We start from the raw sequence: 16,379 nt of genomic DNA, 5'->3' as shown, positions 1-16,379 counted from the left end.
CTTAATGGAGATCATGTGCGAAAGGTTGGTAAAAAATATAGCTCCATATACCTTTATGACTATAAAGAGTGTAATTTTTTTAAATAATGTAATGTTTGTTTTACAGTCAGTTAGTCACACACATGTTTTTATTTATTATTAGGATATAGAAGAAATAGAGGATTAAGGACCGATGTATACTCCACTGTTAAAGAAACGCAACATTCTTGCATATTTAGCAGTCTGGACGTATTGATAAAATATTGGGTGTTTTCGTCACGCTGTCATAAAATTAATTAATATTGGAGCTATACATGTAATACATTCAAGAACGTTGGTCTAGGCTAGCCGCTTTGACCGATGCATTTTTTTTTAATTTGAACCTGTTTTTTCCCGTTTTTATTTGAATTTGTCCTGATTATATACATGTAATATGTAATAGGAAAATTCAATCATATTTTATAAAGCTATACTTAACCTAAATGAAACTATACCAATCATATAAATATTGCTAATTTCTGTATGCTGTACAAGTATTCCAAGGAGTAACCACTCATCAGCAGCATTATAATTTATCAAAACTGTATGTTAATAGAAAAAATTATTTCGTTGAGTTTAAAAGTACAAATAATTGTTTAGTTGATCATTATGAGGAGGAGGATGACAAAACATTAAGACAAAGAGCATTTTTCAATAAAAAGCCTGATCATTTGCTAGTAATTTGATGAGAAAAAATTAAAGTAAGAAAGAAGTAAATTTAAAAAGACCTTAAGATATTGGTTTTGGGGTATACAATGTGAAAATGATACGATACGACAAAAAATACCTAATCAACGTCAATTTAGAGATGTATGAAGACTTAGGTTGAATTGATTTTACGTTAATACATGCTGTTTGAAAATCGAATAAACAATTTACTTTATTATACTGCTGCTCCTTGTACTAATTTGACTTTACGTATTATATGAGACTACATTTCCTTATCTTTACACATACGTGACATACGTACTTAATCAGTAAACAAGGCTATCTATTAATATTATAAAAAGTGCAAAGGACGAAATGGAAAGGATATTGCTGGTGGTAAGGACAGTTTTATTGGTTTGGACAGTTGTTTTTAGATTTGTAATGCTTATCTATAAAAAATAGAAAAAAAAATGCAGCATGCGTTGTTCATATGTTTTGAAAAAAAAAAACACATGAAGAACATATGTTTCTCTTTTGATTTCATATGTAAAGGACTGCCATGAAAACATATGAGAAATATTCATGGAAAACAAGTATTGAATGTATGACAGCTGTCCACATCAAAACAATAAAAAACTACTTCTTTCCTTAGTTTTAGTAATTGAATTGGTTTCACATTTTTACATTTTTTCAGCTGTTGATGGGCACAGCGTTCTGTGCTATTGTTAAAAGGGACACAACATGCACAAATTCATATTCATGTCCATCGACTGCAAAGTGCTGTAGAGATTCGAATGGAAATACAGTCACAGACCAACATATGGGAGGGTTTGGTAAGATTCATTATTGACTAATGTTCGAATATTAGCCTAAATACGATCAGAACTGCCAATGCAATACACAATACAAAATTGCGCCAATACGGGATTTTGCCATCCATTACGGCTTTTACCCGTCCAATACGTCATATTGGCCTGATTAAAATCCATATTGGCTTAGTTTTGGACTAGTTAGTCAATAAAGTTATAATTGTGTAAGGTTTTCCATACTGGCTTAGTTATTGGTCCAAGGACAAATAACTCAGCCAATATGGAAAACCTTACGCAATAATACTATTTTATTATGTGAAACACTTCAGTTATATTTAAGATGTAGCAAGAATCTCCAATCAAATACTAACAGACGAATGTGTTAGTCCTGAAGATAATTTCATTAGCAGATATGTACTTGTTGGTAAAAGTTTAGTATATGCAATAAATGTCGTACAAAATTTATGTGAAAATGTCGAAGAAAAAATACATTAAGTGTTCATGCAAGACAAAAATAAACAACAACTATGAAATTAATGGGTATGAAAGAAAAATTTTATGTGGTTAAAAAGAATGTATGGTCGAGTAAGATGGTCTTGAAAAATTCAACGGACTTGTTAGTCAGAAATAGGTGGTCATACGCAGAACAGAACTAACGGGTGATGTGATCAAGCACGCAATGACGAGCTTATTGGATAATACTTAGAATTTTTACTGGTAATATGGCCTTACATGCACAATCAATGACTATGTGGATTTGATGAGAAACTTTGACGTGTTATTTCATGCATAGACCAACAAAAGACCAGTAGTGTCATAACTAAATGGAACTGCGAAACATTTGGCAGTATAAGAGATATGTGAAAGTGATCATGGCAATACACGTTTTCGTACATACATGCATAATAATTGATTAAGTAGGACAATGTAAAGGGTAGTGTAAAAGATTTAGGTATTTAATGATCAGCATTGATACGCATTTGCGATCATGCACAGCCCAATAGGCTTGTTTGTTCAGTGAGACGCTGACGGATGGTCTTTCGAGACTTTGGATACTTCAATGACACCAGTTTAAACACGGTATGGAAAATTGTACAGTAATGAAGAGAGACCCAGTCATAAAACATAAAATGTTCACACACAGTCAGTACCAAACTCCGAAACAATGGTGAACACTTCAACGCCCAGGTTCAGGGATACTTGAATCGCATTATCGCCGCTGTTTCGGAGTCTGTTCATTATATCAATTTTATAATCTGCTTAAAACTAACCAATCGTAAGGAAAAACACAAGAAAAATAAATATCATATACATATATACATTAGTGAATATAAATTGCAATTATAATAATAAAAAAAAAGATTGCCTCATGTCTACATGTACTGTAACATTTCATTCAGCCGATGACTATTGCTAAGTTCTAAGTTTTATTTTAGGTCCTCCCATTCTTTCATCACAGAGTGGAGTATGCACTAACGTTCTAGGAGGTGAAGGCGCCATATGTGACTCATCTTGCGGATGTCAGCCTGGTGAGACATGCCTTAACCTTGTTTGTTTAGTTTTGTTTTTAATGAGTTGTGTTGGTCTTTGTTTAAGTATGTGTTTGTTTTTTTTATTTTATTATTTTTTTTGTTTTGTTTTTTTTAAGGGGGGTTCGGACAAACTATAAATATTAGTTTTTGTTACTTGTTAGGATACTTAATGTATAATTTAGTTATTATTCTCGTCACACGTTATTATGGAAGGAGCGCCAGCGAAATCCTATATATGTAGAATGTAAGACCAAAACTAAAAAATGTTCTGACGAAAGTGATAAAATTTGTCGACACGGAAGTAAATTGCCCAAGTGCGGAGGCGCTGTTTTGTCTAAATTATGACACTGAGCTTCGTCCGTCATAGGCATAGCCTAAATTCATATTATAAGCAAAAAATAATCATTTCACCCTTTTATACTGAATGGTTTCTCTATCATAGTAAATGGTATAATTTACAATTTTGGACAAGGTTGTTAGTTGCCAGCACGATTTGCAAAAAAAAAAAAAAGAAAAAAATACTGAATAAATAAATAAAGGGAATATTAAGCCACACTCAAAGAGATAATCATTTACTAAATGAAAAAGTCAGTATCATAAAAACACGTGATAAATGGGCAATCTAGAGACATCATGAATCTTGTAAACAACCCTTGTTATTTGAAATCCAGCTTACTTACTTTTATCTAGTAGAACGTAAAGTAATGGTTAATAGCTCAACGACTGCAATACAAATAAATCGCAAAAACAACTAGAAAAACTGTGAGCAATGCTTCCCCATATGCACCTTATAATCTCCAAATTGATTCGGATCAAAATCTTAAATATAGGAGGTGCACAAGAGGTACATCTAATAAAGATTCTGTGAAAGTTTCATTAAATCCCATTCGATGATTAAGGAGGAGTATAACGAATAAGAGATGTGTACCCTTCCGTTTAACGGAAGGAAGGCAGGAAGTACGAACGGACGGAAGTGGATGTAAAAAAAAAAACAGGTGGTGAAACCAGTGGCATAGGGTAAAATATAATTCAAAACACTGTTATCAAATAAACCACTTACATGTACATCGGATATCAAATTATTCCTTCATACATTTTCGAAATCAGCAAACTTTGGGTTTACATTAGATACTTGCTTAACTGTCACAAAATAAACACACATCTTAATTAATACATTTACCATCGTCTTATTGTCAAGAGATATTATCACGAAAAGTATCACCGCTTGATCGTTCAGGTTTGTATAAGTTGCAGTTTTATTGAAATTGTCGGGAAGAAAAATATTGTCAATCGTGGTGTCTTACATCCTTCGTATTCGATCAAATAGCATTAGCATTAGCAGACGTACATTAGCAATCCATTCACGACCATTAATTTTCTCTCGTTTACAGTGTATACTATTTTTAAACAATAACCAAAATGATTTCAGAAATTGAATGAGAACTACTTTTTAAGATATATAGTCAGAATAAATGTTTATTTACTTGCACTTTACAGGTTATGAGTGTTACCGACCAATGTCCGGAGTTTGTTGTCCTCCAATGAAATGCTACAATGCCACGTGGGTTGAACAACAAAAGAAATATTGGGCTAACTGTCGCCCTCCTACCTGCTTCTTTCCTCCGTAACAAATACTTGGAATAAAATAATTAATATTATAAATGGATTTTATTGATTTCCTGTAGCGCTAAATTCCAAGGGGTTTAAATAGTTTATATTAAGAGAAATGTTTGTAACCATATTGAATTTAAAAGGTACCTACTGAAAAGTGATACTTAACAACGCAATAAAAACATGACTTATTACAGCTATTTTTTAAAGTACTTCCAGCTAAGAGTCGAGCAAGATGTGGTTTGACAGCCTACATATTTTTTTATTTTTGATATTTTGCTTTAAATGTTGAAATAAACTGAAAATAACATGTGGATTTTCTTAGAATCTTTGTTTATAAGAGATATAAATTATACAGAATGTACTGTAGAATTCAAAATGAAGGGAGATAACTCTGTAATTAACACTAATATACTGTAGAAAACATTGGATTTTCAATGTGAATCATTTCCTAAGAGCAAACAGATTGGAATGTACGGTAATACATTTCATCATATAGACCTATATAGCAACTTAATAACAAAAATAAAAATGTGTAGCCTTTTTTTGAGGTGCATCACATAAAACAGAATTTGCCTGATTCTTACAAAGACTGATACTTAAATAGCGTGAAGTATTGTATGCTTAGAGAAGCAAATACAAAATATGTAATGGTCATCAGATGAGTGTATGTACATAACACGTTGTGTTCTGTTGCTATTTACATCCAAACTGGTTTCCCCCAGGAGGACAGCGTTCATGGAGAGAGTAATCTAGAAAACCAAGATTCTTGCGGAAATCAAACGAATATAATCGAAGTTGGAGCATGGACCACAGATGCACCGGTACGATAAGCGTCGTCAACTTTCCTAGAAACATCCGCCGAGTTGCTGATAAAGTAAACGAAAGAGGACACAGTGAACAAATCGGTTAATTCTCATGGTCCACGAGTTATGATGACGACAATCGATATTCTACACGCAGGCGCTGAGGGGTGTTGCCACAGATGAAAGAAAGTTGACAATACGAAAAACATCTCTTGTAGGCAGTAAAACAAAATAAGTTTTGCTTTCAAAACAAATTGTATTTTTGAACTCTAATATTTGAGTATATATACAATTAAAACTAAACCTTCCATGTTCATTTAAAAAAGTAAAAATGTTAAACTGTAGTATAAACACTGTCTTCTGTTAATAATTATGTTTATTGGGCAAATAACGCTTCTCATTCCGTGAAGCCCATGTGACGTTAACTATTATATACAATGTAATAGCATTTTTTTTCAATGCACGACGGATCAGTGGTAGTTGCTACATACACGTCAATATGATTTTACGACACAGTGAAAAAAACACAAAATACTGTAACATACAATTAAGAATCATTTCAATTATCAAAATATCGCGAAAAAATTATCCATTCTTTACATTCTTAATTTTTAAAAAGAAAAAAAGGTCAGATGTTCAAATAGGAGTAAATTCACAAAGTTTATGACAGTGTTGTAATAATAATAATAAGATATTTTATGAATAAGAACATCACCGAGTTACTGGTTATTTTTTCGGTTTAAGGGTATTTCGTGGACAAAACTAAAAACCCGCATCATAACATATGGGTTTCATAATGAAGTGTTCCAATGTTTACCTGTACACTGTGGCAAAAAGCAAAAAAGGGCCAAGAAAACGAATGTACAAATGAAAGAAACAACTATTAATATAAAACCATAAAAATAAATAGGGTATGTAAGTCTCGTCATGTGACCCCGTGATTTCACGAGAATGGGTCCTAGTCTACCATTCAAAAGCATAGAGATTTGTCATTTAGAGAGCATTGGGTTCAGTATTAAGGGCAAAAAACTTTCTGTGTAAAAAATACCGATAAAAATGACAAATAACTATTTCTACATGATAACTGTAGTTAGAAAATACATAAACTAGAAGAATTTGCATCGTTATACAGCGTTTCGAGTTCCCGGAAGTAAACAAGAAAATACAGATCGGTCTTCGGTTTTCAATACGTTCTACATCGGAAATTCCGGTAAAGAAAATGAAACTAGAACGAGACTTACATACCCTATTTTATCATAAAATGTGTTTCCCTAATAGATCATCTATGTAATAAATATTCCTACATCAAAAAATGAGCAGAATAACTTCTGAATAGAATATTCATGCTTTAACCAATAGAAATCGAAGACTGAAGTCTTCATAGTCGCTAATCGTCAAATACTCTATGTCACTGATTTTGGCTTGTTTTCAACATCCAGGCGAATTTTAATGCTCTACAAAACATAACTCCCGGTCAATGAGTGATTTTCTCAATGTATGGACTTTGTTCAGAATTTTAAAAATCACAAATTTTAGTGAACTGAAACTTGAAGATTTTAAGTCGATTGATGGTATACACTCATGTTCTTTTCCATTTCACATCTTCTGACATATCGTACATTTGTACATTAGTAGCAAAATTAGTATAAATCCTTTTTCGAAAATAATTTATAGTTGACATTGTAGAACGTGTTCAAAACTTATGTCGGTTTTATAAGCTCAATCGACTAAGATCTTCAAACGAAGTTTCGATATGCTCTATTTGAAATCGGGTGACATCGTAACCGTGATGTCCCGAATGTTTCGCAATTAAAATAACCCGGAAACCAGGCGTTTCTCAGTTATATTACAGAAAGTTCGGTGCTAACCGATAATTTTATATTTTAATGTAAACTTCCCGCTCTCATAAAAGTAAAACAAAACACACGTAGAACACATGTACAATATTTAGAAGAGGTACATTTTAATCTTCTATGAAGCTAGACTTGACGGGTTTACAGCACTGATAGCAGCATAAGGTAGACTAAGTGTTGTAACATATAATTATGCAAATCATATACGTATGCACAATACTGAAATACGAGTGCAAGAAGTCGCAAAAAGATCGGATATGGTGAAACGTAAAACAATAATGCAGCAGCGTTTAGCATAAATACAAAATAGTAACTACTTTCATTTATCACAAAAAAGTATTCAACAAGTGTAAACACACTTTAAAGTAAGCGTTTAAAGGCCCGTCAAAAAAGTAGTAAAATACAAAAAGTGATATAACGACACAAAAATACATCTCCTGACTGTGGACAGGCGCGTAAAATCTGCGGTGGGGTTTGACTAGTTTTATAAGACCTTAACTATTTTCCTTTAATGTAAGGTCAAAAATGAATTGAAACAACAAACAAAAACACCATAAAATTCACTCAATAGTACATCTAAATCTCTCCATGGACCATATAGACATAATGAGAAATAAATTTTAAGAATGCTCGCAGTTACTGAAAGCAAGCTTAGAACGTACATGTATTGAAGAATGACAATACCATCAAAACTAAAAGCATTATAGATCACACCAACAAAGATAATTAGGCACAAAAACTTACTTTCGATGCAGCCTTGAATTACATAAAAACACAAGCGGTAAAAAAGTAATTAAGTACCATTTTGTGTAAGAATCAGGCAATGGGTAGCACATCATCCTTCTCAATTTGGTCTTTTTTCCTCAAATATATTCAATACATCTGGAAAACTGAAAAGTTACTTAAATTTATCTTGAAGCATCTGTGACGTAGATACTTTTTAACTGCTTATATATAACAATACTCTCATGTTACATATCCATTATGTCCGAGTTATCTTATCTTAATCTGATAAGGAAAAAGTGAGAGAAATTTTTCCCGCCATTTTTCCATAGTGCATTTTAACAAAATTTGACCTATCAATATCTTAAAAAGACAAATTTTACAAACACTTTGATGGTAATTTCAGGAGGTTATCGGATATAAACACTTGGTTAATGCAATAAAATCTCTGGGTTTTTTTCCTTCACGTGCCACACTTTATACACATTTTCCTAATTCTTGGACGGAGAAGTACTTAAACCTAAAATCGCTCTCATCAACAACCCTACAAGAGAACTTTTATACGATGTTTTTGGTTGTCCATTACAGAAGCTAACTTAATACCACAAACCCTTTCCACGTGTTCGTGTTAAGTCGATGAGCATGCGTGATGTATACTTCCGCAAGGTAGGATTTCCTAGGATTTACACCTCTGTCATTTTCAGTACTTAGCCCCACCTCTTTATGCTAATTGGTATAGTACGATGGACATAGTTTCGCGGATTTGCAATGTGTGCATGCCTTTGGATTTTTTTTCATTCCTGTGTAGCAGAGCCCATGAGCTAGTTGAGTGAATCGGGAAGCGGTTATAGGTCTGAGGAGCGAATTGTGGTAGAACAAAAGAATTTTCCTTGCGGAAGTGAATATTGAGCATGTGTAATGCCTCGTTGTGTCTCATACCTAAGTACATTTGTACCAGTCTTTGTAAGAATCGGGTAGAGGGTAAAGGCTAAAAGCATGAGTGAAACATTCACTATTTTCACGATCGCAACTAGGGATTGAGGCCAGATTGGTCTTATAGCTTATGATTTCGTTTAATTGAAATTAACTAACAATGAATACATGTAATACATCATCGGATGTCAAATGCACATATAACAAATCACAAATGACATATATCCCAGACAAAAAAAATGATGACACTCCGTAGTTGTTGGATCCATATTTTATATGTAAGTACCAATTAGCGACTCAAATAAAAGGTCATAATACCTAATAACTAAGAAAATACGACTGCAGTAACTATAATTTAATAACAAATACAAATAATCGTAAAACATAGGAAATCAAAGTACATGTAGTTATAAGGCATCAGAAATATGGAATTCATAGGAACGGAAAAATAGATTTATGAAATTTTGTAGCTACAGCTGTTAAAAAAATATTTAGTAATGAAAAGACATAACAAATTGTAAAAGGTCTTTTAGAAAAAGAAGAAATATGAATTATGATTTGAAAGAAAACCAGAGAAGCAATTGAAGTAGGATGGCAAAATGTGTATGGTTATGATTCATTGAACGATAAAAAAATTAACTTTTCAATTACAGCTGGCCAAGTCTCTCTGCTTCCTCCACCTGTTCAGCCCAGCTTAAGCTACTGATTTGATGATGCATTTCTTCCAGTGGATAAACGGCCTCCACTTGGTCTGCCCAACTGATATTAGGAGAGTAAGCATTAAACCCCTCTTCGAAAGCGCCTTCTTTTCCCATCTCTGTTTCGATTTGCTCTGCAAGATCAACTTGCTCGGCCCAACTCAACTTTGCAACTTCATTATCGCCTTGACCATTGTTCAATTCGGTCTCATCATTGTTTTCTAGGCAGCTGCTTTCGGTGTTTGTTTTGTCCGCTTTGAATTCTCTTGCTTCAGTTGTATAAACTTTCTCGCCTAATCGGGAATCGAGCGCATCGTTTTCCTCTCCTGTCTCTTCCTCGTCGGCCCATTTCAAGATTAAACTGAAATCAAGTTCCTCACTGTAATATGTTTCAGTCCTTTCTGCCCAGCTCAATCTTTTATTGGAGTCAGCAGTTGGGCCTGAGATGAGTTCATCAACCTCGAATGCTTCATCTTTTTTAGCCTTGCTGTCCTCGAGTTCTTTAGCTGAGTCGGCCGATGTTAAGTCTAACTCAAGTTCTACATCGGATGCTTTCACAATTTCAGTGCAGTTATATCCATCATCAGAATTGGTCGATGTTAACCCCAAACTTAATACACCATCATCAGTGGCTTCGAATTCAATGTTACAACTGAAGTCTCCAGCGGCAGTAAATAGTTCAATTGGAGAACCATCAGGGTTGCAGTATGCAAGCTCATCAAAACATAAATTAGGGTGATTTTTTCGCTCTATGATGCTTTCTTTGAGAGCATCAATTTTACTTCTGATTTTTGCAACCTCAACATCTACAAATAAAATATAAATTATTGTATAATGAGGAATCAGTAACAAGATTTGCAATCGCACACAACGAATTCCTCATTGCTACCCAAGATAATATCAGCCTGGCTTCTTGGCCTTTTGATTTTTTATAGACCTAATAAATGGCAATCTATATAAGAGCATATAAGGAATTAATCCTTATTTTTTTTTTTTATAATTAATGTTGTTTTTATTTTACAAATGTACAATATCATACAGTTTTCTTAAAATCAACATCTCCATTACTTTAAATCAATGACCCATGCATACATACCAACACGACGACCCAGATCTCTAATCTCGTTAACTCTCTCTAAATCTGTTCCTTCCTGCCATATTTTGTTATAACGGTCTAACTTTACGACCTCAGCCATGATCAGAGGAGTCCAGAACTCACTATCTGTACTAAGACGATGTTCAATTAGGTATTTCATGTCCAAAAGTTCGTATGTATGTTGCAACTCGGACATGGTGGAGGACATTCTTACTTCACTGTTTGTAAGTCGACTTGTAATGTCTGCAAAACAAAATTTCGATTTAAAAAAAAAATCTCATTTAAACTAACAACAGAGTTTTAAAAATAATTCATAAAACTATAACAATGGCTTGCTTTCAAATGGCAAAAATTAAAATTAAGCATAGAGTTTTACCATGTAACTCTATATGTATGTACTTTTACCTGCAAGTATTCATTTCAAATATATTTTTATTATATTTAATACATGTAGGTATGTGTTCGTTTGCTTTTTTTCCAGTTTTGCAAAAAAAATATTTACCTTCCATATCAGGCCTTGCCATGTCAAACTGGAACTGCGCATGCTTCATCATGGATTCATAAATCTTGAGCTCTGAGGAGACAAAAATGATATTTAAAAAAAAAAAGGTAAATATTAGGGTAATTACAAAAAGTGAGTTACATTTGTTTACTCATATTTAAATGAGTTTTTATTATTATACTTTAGACAGGGATTTCATTCATGAATGTTAAAATATCCAGATTAGGTACAGTGAATATGTCACAGCCGTGGTAAAAATGTGATAAACATATGACCAACCTCTTAGACTGTGTCTATTCAAAAATAAGAATAAAATAGTCCTATTAGAATTCCTGATAATATAATATATACATGTACATTAAAATTGGACCATTAATTCTTGCTATCACATATGAAAAAGGAAAAATAAGTATAGTTAAGTAATGTGGACTCCGTAGACTGAACTAAGTTTGACAGTTCCAAATCAGGCGTTTCCTTATGGTCACAATTAGTTACCACTTTTTGCATTTATATTTGATCTGATTATTTTTATGATGGAAGTCGTTCAAACTAAATAGGTTGGTGAAAAACTGAAATTGGTACCTTTCTTGATCTTCCTGGTGGTTCTAATGGATTTGTTTAATCCAAGCACGAGACAAGCTAACACCATGATGCATACCATCTGAATTTTACTGAAGTCGGCAAGAAACTGTTAGAGAAACAGACAAAGGAAAGATAGTGAAGGAGGAAAGAGAAAGAAAGCTTTGATAGTAAAAAGAAGAAAAACGTAGACAGAATTAAAAAGAGAGAATGAATAAGGCTATACTGATAAGAGAAAATGTGTTATAAAAAGATCACCACAGTTAAGAAAAACCAGAAGAAATAAAGTGACAAATAAAAGAAGAGAAAGAAACAAAATAAAACAAACAGATAAGGTTCTAGATATCCAGAAAAGAAGAGAAAAGTAAACTTGGTATAATGAAAAGTAAGACTAAGTTTTTTTTCAACACTTGGATTAGTATGACAATCTTACATCTGTTGAAACTGAAATCAGATGAAAGATGGAATCTGAGGCGAATGTTACAACTGGAATAATGGCTTGGTTACAAGCAAATGACGTCATTTCCGCCATCATAGCAGCTGCCTCCTGTAAAATGTTATACACGTAACTGCCCACATATTCAACGAAGTTCTCATCCAAATAAACTCTTTTTTCCATTTTGGTTCGGAACAGGTACTCTGTATATTCCAATATGAATTCATCAGGAGATAAATTGGCCAACCGTAAAGGAAACATGCTACAAAATAACAATGAAAAAGAAAATAAACCAATTAAAAGATCCGATCATGTTTTGCATATACTCAAAATATCAATTTTGTTTTAGCCGATGGCTGTTGCACATTGACACTTTTTTCTAAATGTTTCCTGATGTTCTAAAAATGTAGTATAGCTCTAGCATTGACCACAATGGATCTCATCGTGCTGAACACTTTTATCCTTGTGAGAATTTGGCTATGTCGGTCACCTACAACCTGCGACATCAAATTTTGAAATTTCTCAGAAATGACCGACCTTATGCAAATAAATTTTATAATGCCGAACTCAGGGCGTTTTGCCAAGATTGGCGACCTCAATACCACGACCCTAGATTGGCGATAAAAAATAGGAAGCGTTTGTTATGTTGCTATGCCGTGTTTACATTACAAGATGACGGCCATTTTTTCCCGGACGTCACAAGCGGAAAAACTAACTTACACTCAGGTGCCAAAAGTTTGTCAACTTTCACATGTACGCTAGTCCGGCCACGCCCCCTTTTAATTTTTCCGATACCGATAGTGACAATGTCAATGCATGTCAACTTTGTAATTGTTGGTTTAAAAATAGTAAAATAAGTAACTTTTACGGTGACTGGGTCAAAAATGACGTCATTTCCTTTGTTACGTCATTATTCGCGTGTTTGTAAACATGGGGAAGAGAGGTAAAGATCTTGATGTTCAAACCAAAGAAACCATTCTATCTATGGTTAGGAGTGGACTTAAGTCGTCTAAAGTGGCAGAAATCTTGGAGATACATAAGTCTACAGTTTCCAAAGTTTTGAAGAGGTATAGAGAACGTGGAAACAACGAAAACGCACCAAGGAAAGGACATCCCAAACTTTTGTCAGTTCGCGGAGAAAACGCATTGACAAGGATTGTAAAGAAAGGCCGCCGGAAAACTTTGAACGACATAACAGCGGAACTTAATAGTGATACACCTGTAAAACTGTCTCGCAGAACAGTTCAACGTGAATTGAAGAGGCTTGGGTATAATAGGAGGACAGTAGCAAAAAAACTTGGAGTACGCGAGGTTAACAGGAAGAAACGCCTACAATTCTGTCGTGGAAAACTACATTGGACAGCTAACCGTAACTGGAAGAGAGTTATTTTCAGTGATGAGATGACTATTGTTATAAAACCGGATGGTAAAGTGAAGGTATGGAGAAAACAAAACGAAAAATGGCGTGGTTATTGTCTTGGATATCTGAATCAGGGCCCGACTCGTAGTCTGAAGCTTATGGTTTGGGGTACTATTACTTACTTCGGACGAGGACTGCTTGCATTCGTTGACGGAAATATGAATTCGGAGAAATATATCAAGACTTTAGATGACTTTTTATGGCCTGTTATCATTAAACACTTTCCGAATAATGACTTTCAGTTTATGGATGATAACTGTCCCGTGCACAGGTCCCGAGAAACCGAAGCTTGGAAGCAGCGAAATGGAATTCAACCGTTTTTCTGGCCACCACAGAGCCCGGACTTAAATCCGATTGAGAATGTTTGGCTGGTCTTGAAAAATCACATAAAAAGAAACATTTTTCACATTAAAGACACGGAGGACCTAAAACGCGAACTTCGGAAGGCCTGGAATAAGATCAGTGTAACATACCTGCAGAGCCTATACGGAACATTGCCGAAACGTTGCCGACAAGTGTTAATGTCTAAAGGATTTATTACAAAATATTGGAGTTTTATGTCATAAATAAAGGTATGATTTTTAATTTTTATTGTGACGTTTGTTGTTTACAATAACGCCATCTTGAAAAAAAGTTGACAAACTTTTGGCACCTGAGTGTACGTCACAATGGTACTCAGTGTTTTCCGTGAAACTGAAATGGGAGCCACTCCTGCAAACAGACGCTGATCAGCCGATACTGACAGCGAATATTATTTTTGGAAACTACGTTATTTTGAAGTTGTATATTGGTTACGACATCCGAGGTAAAAGACGTCATAATCAAGAAATGAAGAACGCGAATTTCTGGTCTTCCTTATAAGCTTATGCCACATAGTGAATGGCTTTTCAATACGTAATTTATGCAATGTTATGAGGAATGGGGTTTTTTTATGATAAAAAAGACAGAAAAGCTTGTTCTGAGAATCCACCACATCACATCCCAAAACAGATTCTGTAGATTAAGGGGTGATCATTTGACTCGGGAGTGACAAATTTGGTGGGGTCAGAATATTTTTGTTGTTGAAATTTTGGGAGGCAGGAAATATGCTTAACATCAATGGTAACACCGCTCAACGTCTTTCAAACCGATGACGTAACAAACAGTTAAGAAATTTTCTCAGACTTTTAAAAGTATTTTTTTCAAGTTTTGTGGCGCTGCAATGGGGCCGGTATAGATTTCTTTCAATTTCAAGCATGACTGTATATTATAGATGCCTCGTCTATGAAAGTTAATTAAAAAGAGACCATCCATGACAAACTACATGAACGTCGGAAGTCAAGTATACTATATAGTCCAAGTCACCTCAGATTGTTTGCGGTTTTTTGCGTTTATTTTTGTAATTACTCGACGGTTCCTTTCAAAAACTTGCCATTTTATTCATGTCGTTCTGTACTACGATTCCCTTGCAATTATTTTTCGTTCTTACATCCGAGATTGATAAAATTCAAAATTTATTTTTCCTACGAGAATTTTGCATTGAATGTATTGTTTATCCGCCATCTTGTTTCTATGGATATTTTGAAATGTTCCCTATTATCTCACGATTGAAGAGGTGAAATACCATGATTTCCCGCCATATTTCTGCTCTTTACCTTTAGGAAAAGACAAAACCAGAAGTTCCGAATGAAAATGCTACAACTGGTACTTAATGAGAGTCTTACCACATAAAGTAATAAATTAGCAGGGAACCAGAAATCCCTGCTAATTTATTACTTTATGTGGTAAGACTCTTATTAAGTACCAGTTGTAGCATTTTCATTCGGAACTTCTGGTTTTGTCCTTTATTAAAGGTAAAGAGCAGAAATATGGCGGGAAATCATGGTATTTCAGCTCTTCAATTGTGAGATAATAGGGAACATTTCAAAATATCCATAGAAACAAGATGGCGGATAAACAATACATTCAATGCAAAATTCTCGTAGGAAAAATAAATTTTAAATTTTTTCAATCTCGGAGGTAAGAACGAAAAATAATTGTAAGGGAATCGTAGTACAGAACGACATGAATAAAATGGCAAGTTTTTGAAAGGAACCGTCGGGTAATTACAAAAATAAACGCAAAAAACAATCTGAGGTGACTTGGACTATATACAACAAAAACACTTCCTTCGAAAAAAAAACATGTGAACTAAAAATGAATTAATTCAAAGTGTAAACATATCATAATTGCTGATAAAAAGAAGTAACGAACTTACTTGGTGAAATTCCTATACGCCTGCAAGTTATTCACGAAGTATCTAAAGTTTTTCTCTCTATACTAGAAACGCTGCTGTTGTGATGGAAAATGTTCTATAAACTGACAACGTCGCTATTGGAGTCGAGCGACGTCACAATAGACAGACGTAAAGGTGACGTTGTTAGTGCATAATCTTAACCTGTCCGAACTAATCGGAAAACTATTCGGCAAATTCCGTCGAAAACATGCAAGTAAGTAAATAAGTAAGTAAATCAAAGAATGACTCTAACTTGCATTGAGGCCCTTTAAAACAAAATAAAATTCAAACAACTATTCAAGAAAAATATAATAATATATACAATGTGGGGTTGGTAATTGAGGACGAAGTCCTCATAATGATAGTCAATATGAATTTTTTAACCTTTGACCTTCGAAGCACTGCGAGTCTGGTTAAGTCTTAATCTGGTTCCCTGGTCAATATCATAAGCTACCCTAGGA

At 34.0% G+C, this 16,379-nt stretch overlaps 4 protein-coding genes across 5 annotated transcripts in view; 3 read left to right on the top strand and 1 right to left on the bottom strand.

The window, feature by feature from the left end:
• Positions 1–960: 960 nt before the first annotated feature.
• Positions 961–4,669, top strand: LOC148605427 (uncharacterized). The gene is made up of 4 exons (XM_088549904.1): positions 961–1,062; positions 1,361–1,499; positions 2,912–3,004; positions 4,505–4,669. The coding sequence occupies exons 1-4, from the start codon at positions 1,042–1,044 to the stop codon at positions 4,633–4,635; spliced, it is 384 nt and encodes a 127-aa protein (XP_088406030.1). The 5' UTR covers positions 961–1,041; the 3' UTR covers positions 4,636–4,669.
• A 4,604-nt stretch (positions 4,670–9,273) lies between these two features.
• LOC148605425 (uncharacterized) lies at positions 9,274–16,027 on the bottom strand. Its single transcript, XM_088548419.1, has 6 exons — positions 15,901–16,027; positions 12,242–12,506; positions 11,812–11,917; positions 11,230–11,301; positions 10,728–10,970; positions 9,274–10,437 (listed from the first exon to the last, which is right to left on the bottom strand). The coding sequence occupies exons 2-6, from the start codon at positions 12,503–12,505 to the stop codon at positions 9,581–9,583; spliced, it is 1,542 nt and encodes a 513-aa protein (XP_088404545.1). The 5' UTR covers position 12,506; positions 15,901–16,027; the 3' UTR covers positions 9,274–9,580.
• On the top strand, positions 13,175–14,931 carry LOC148605426 (uncharacterized). Its single transcript, XM_088547587.1, has 2 exons — positions 13,175–13,681; positions 14,917–14,931. The coding sequence occupies exons 1-2, from the start codon at positions 13,175–13,177 to the stop codon at positions 14,929–14,931; spliced, it is 522 nt and encodes a 173-aa protein (XP_088403713.1).
• Positions 16,025–16,379, top strand: part of LOC148605424 (protein inturned-like) — a 35,882-nt gene continuing 35,527 nt past the window's right edge. For both annotated transcript variants that reach the window (XM_088548413.1, XM_088548417.1), the window contains exon 1: positions 16,025–16,132. In XM_088548413.1, coding sequence (XP_088404539.1) covers positions 16,127–16,132 — 6 coding nt within the window. In that variant the 5' untranslated portion in view covers positions 16,025–16,126. The remainder of the gene's footprint in view (positions 16,133–16,379) is intronic.

This window comes from Perna viridis, chromosome 10 (genome assembly GCF_037379345.1).
Source record: "Perna viridis isolate PV_CMFRI_1.1 ecotype Kerala chromosome 10, ASM3737934v1, whole genome shotgun sequence".
Taxonomy (NCBI): domain Eukaryota; kingdom Metazoa; phylum Mollusca; class Bivalvia; order Mytilida; family Mytilidae; genus Perna; species Perna viridis.
The sequence above is the reverse complement of the archived record's forward strand: the minus strand, read 5'-3'. Positions and strand labels throughout refer to the sequence as shown.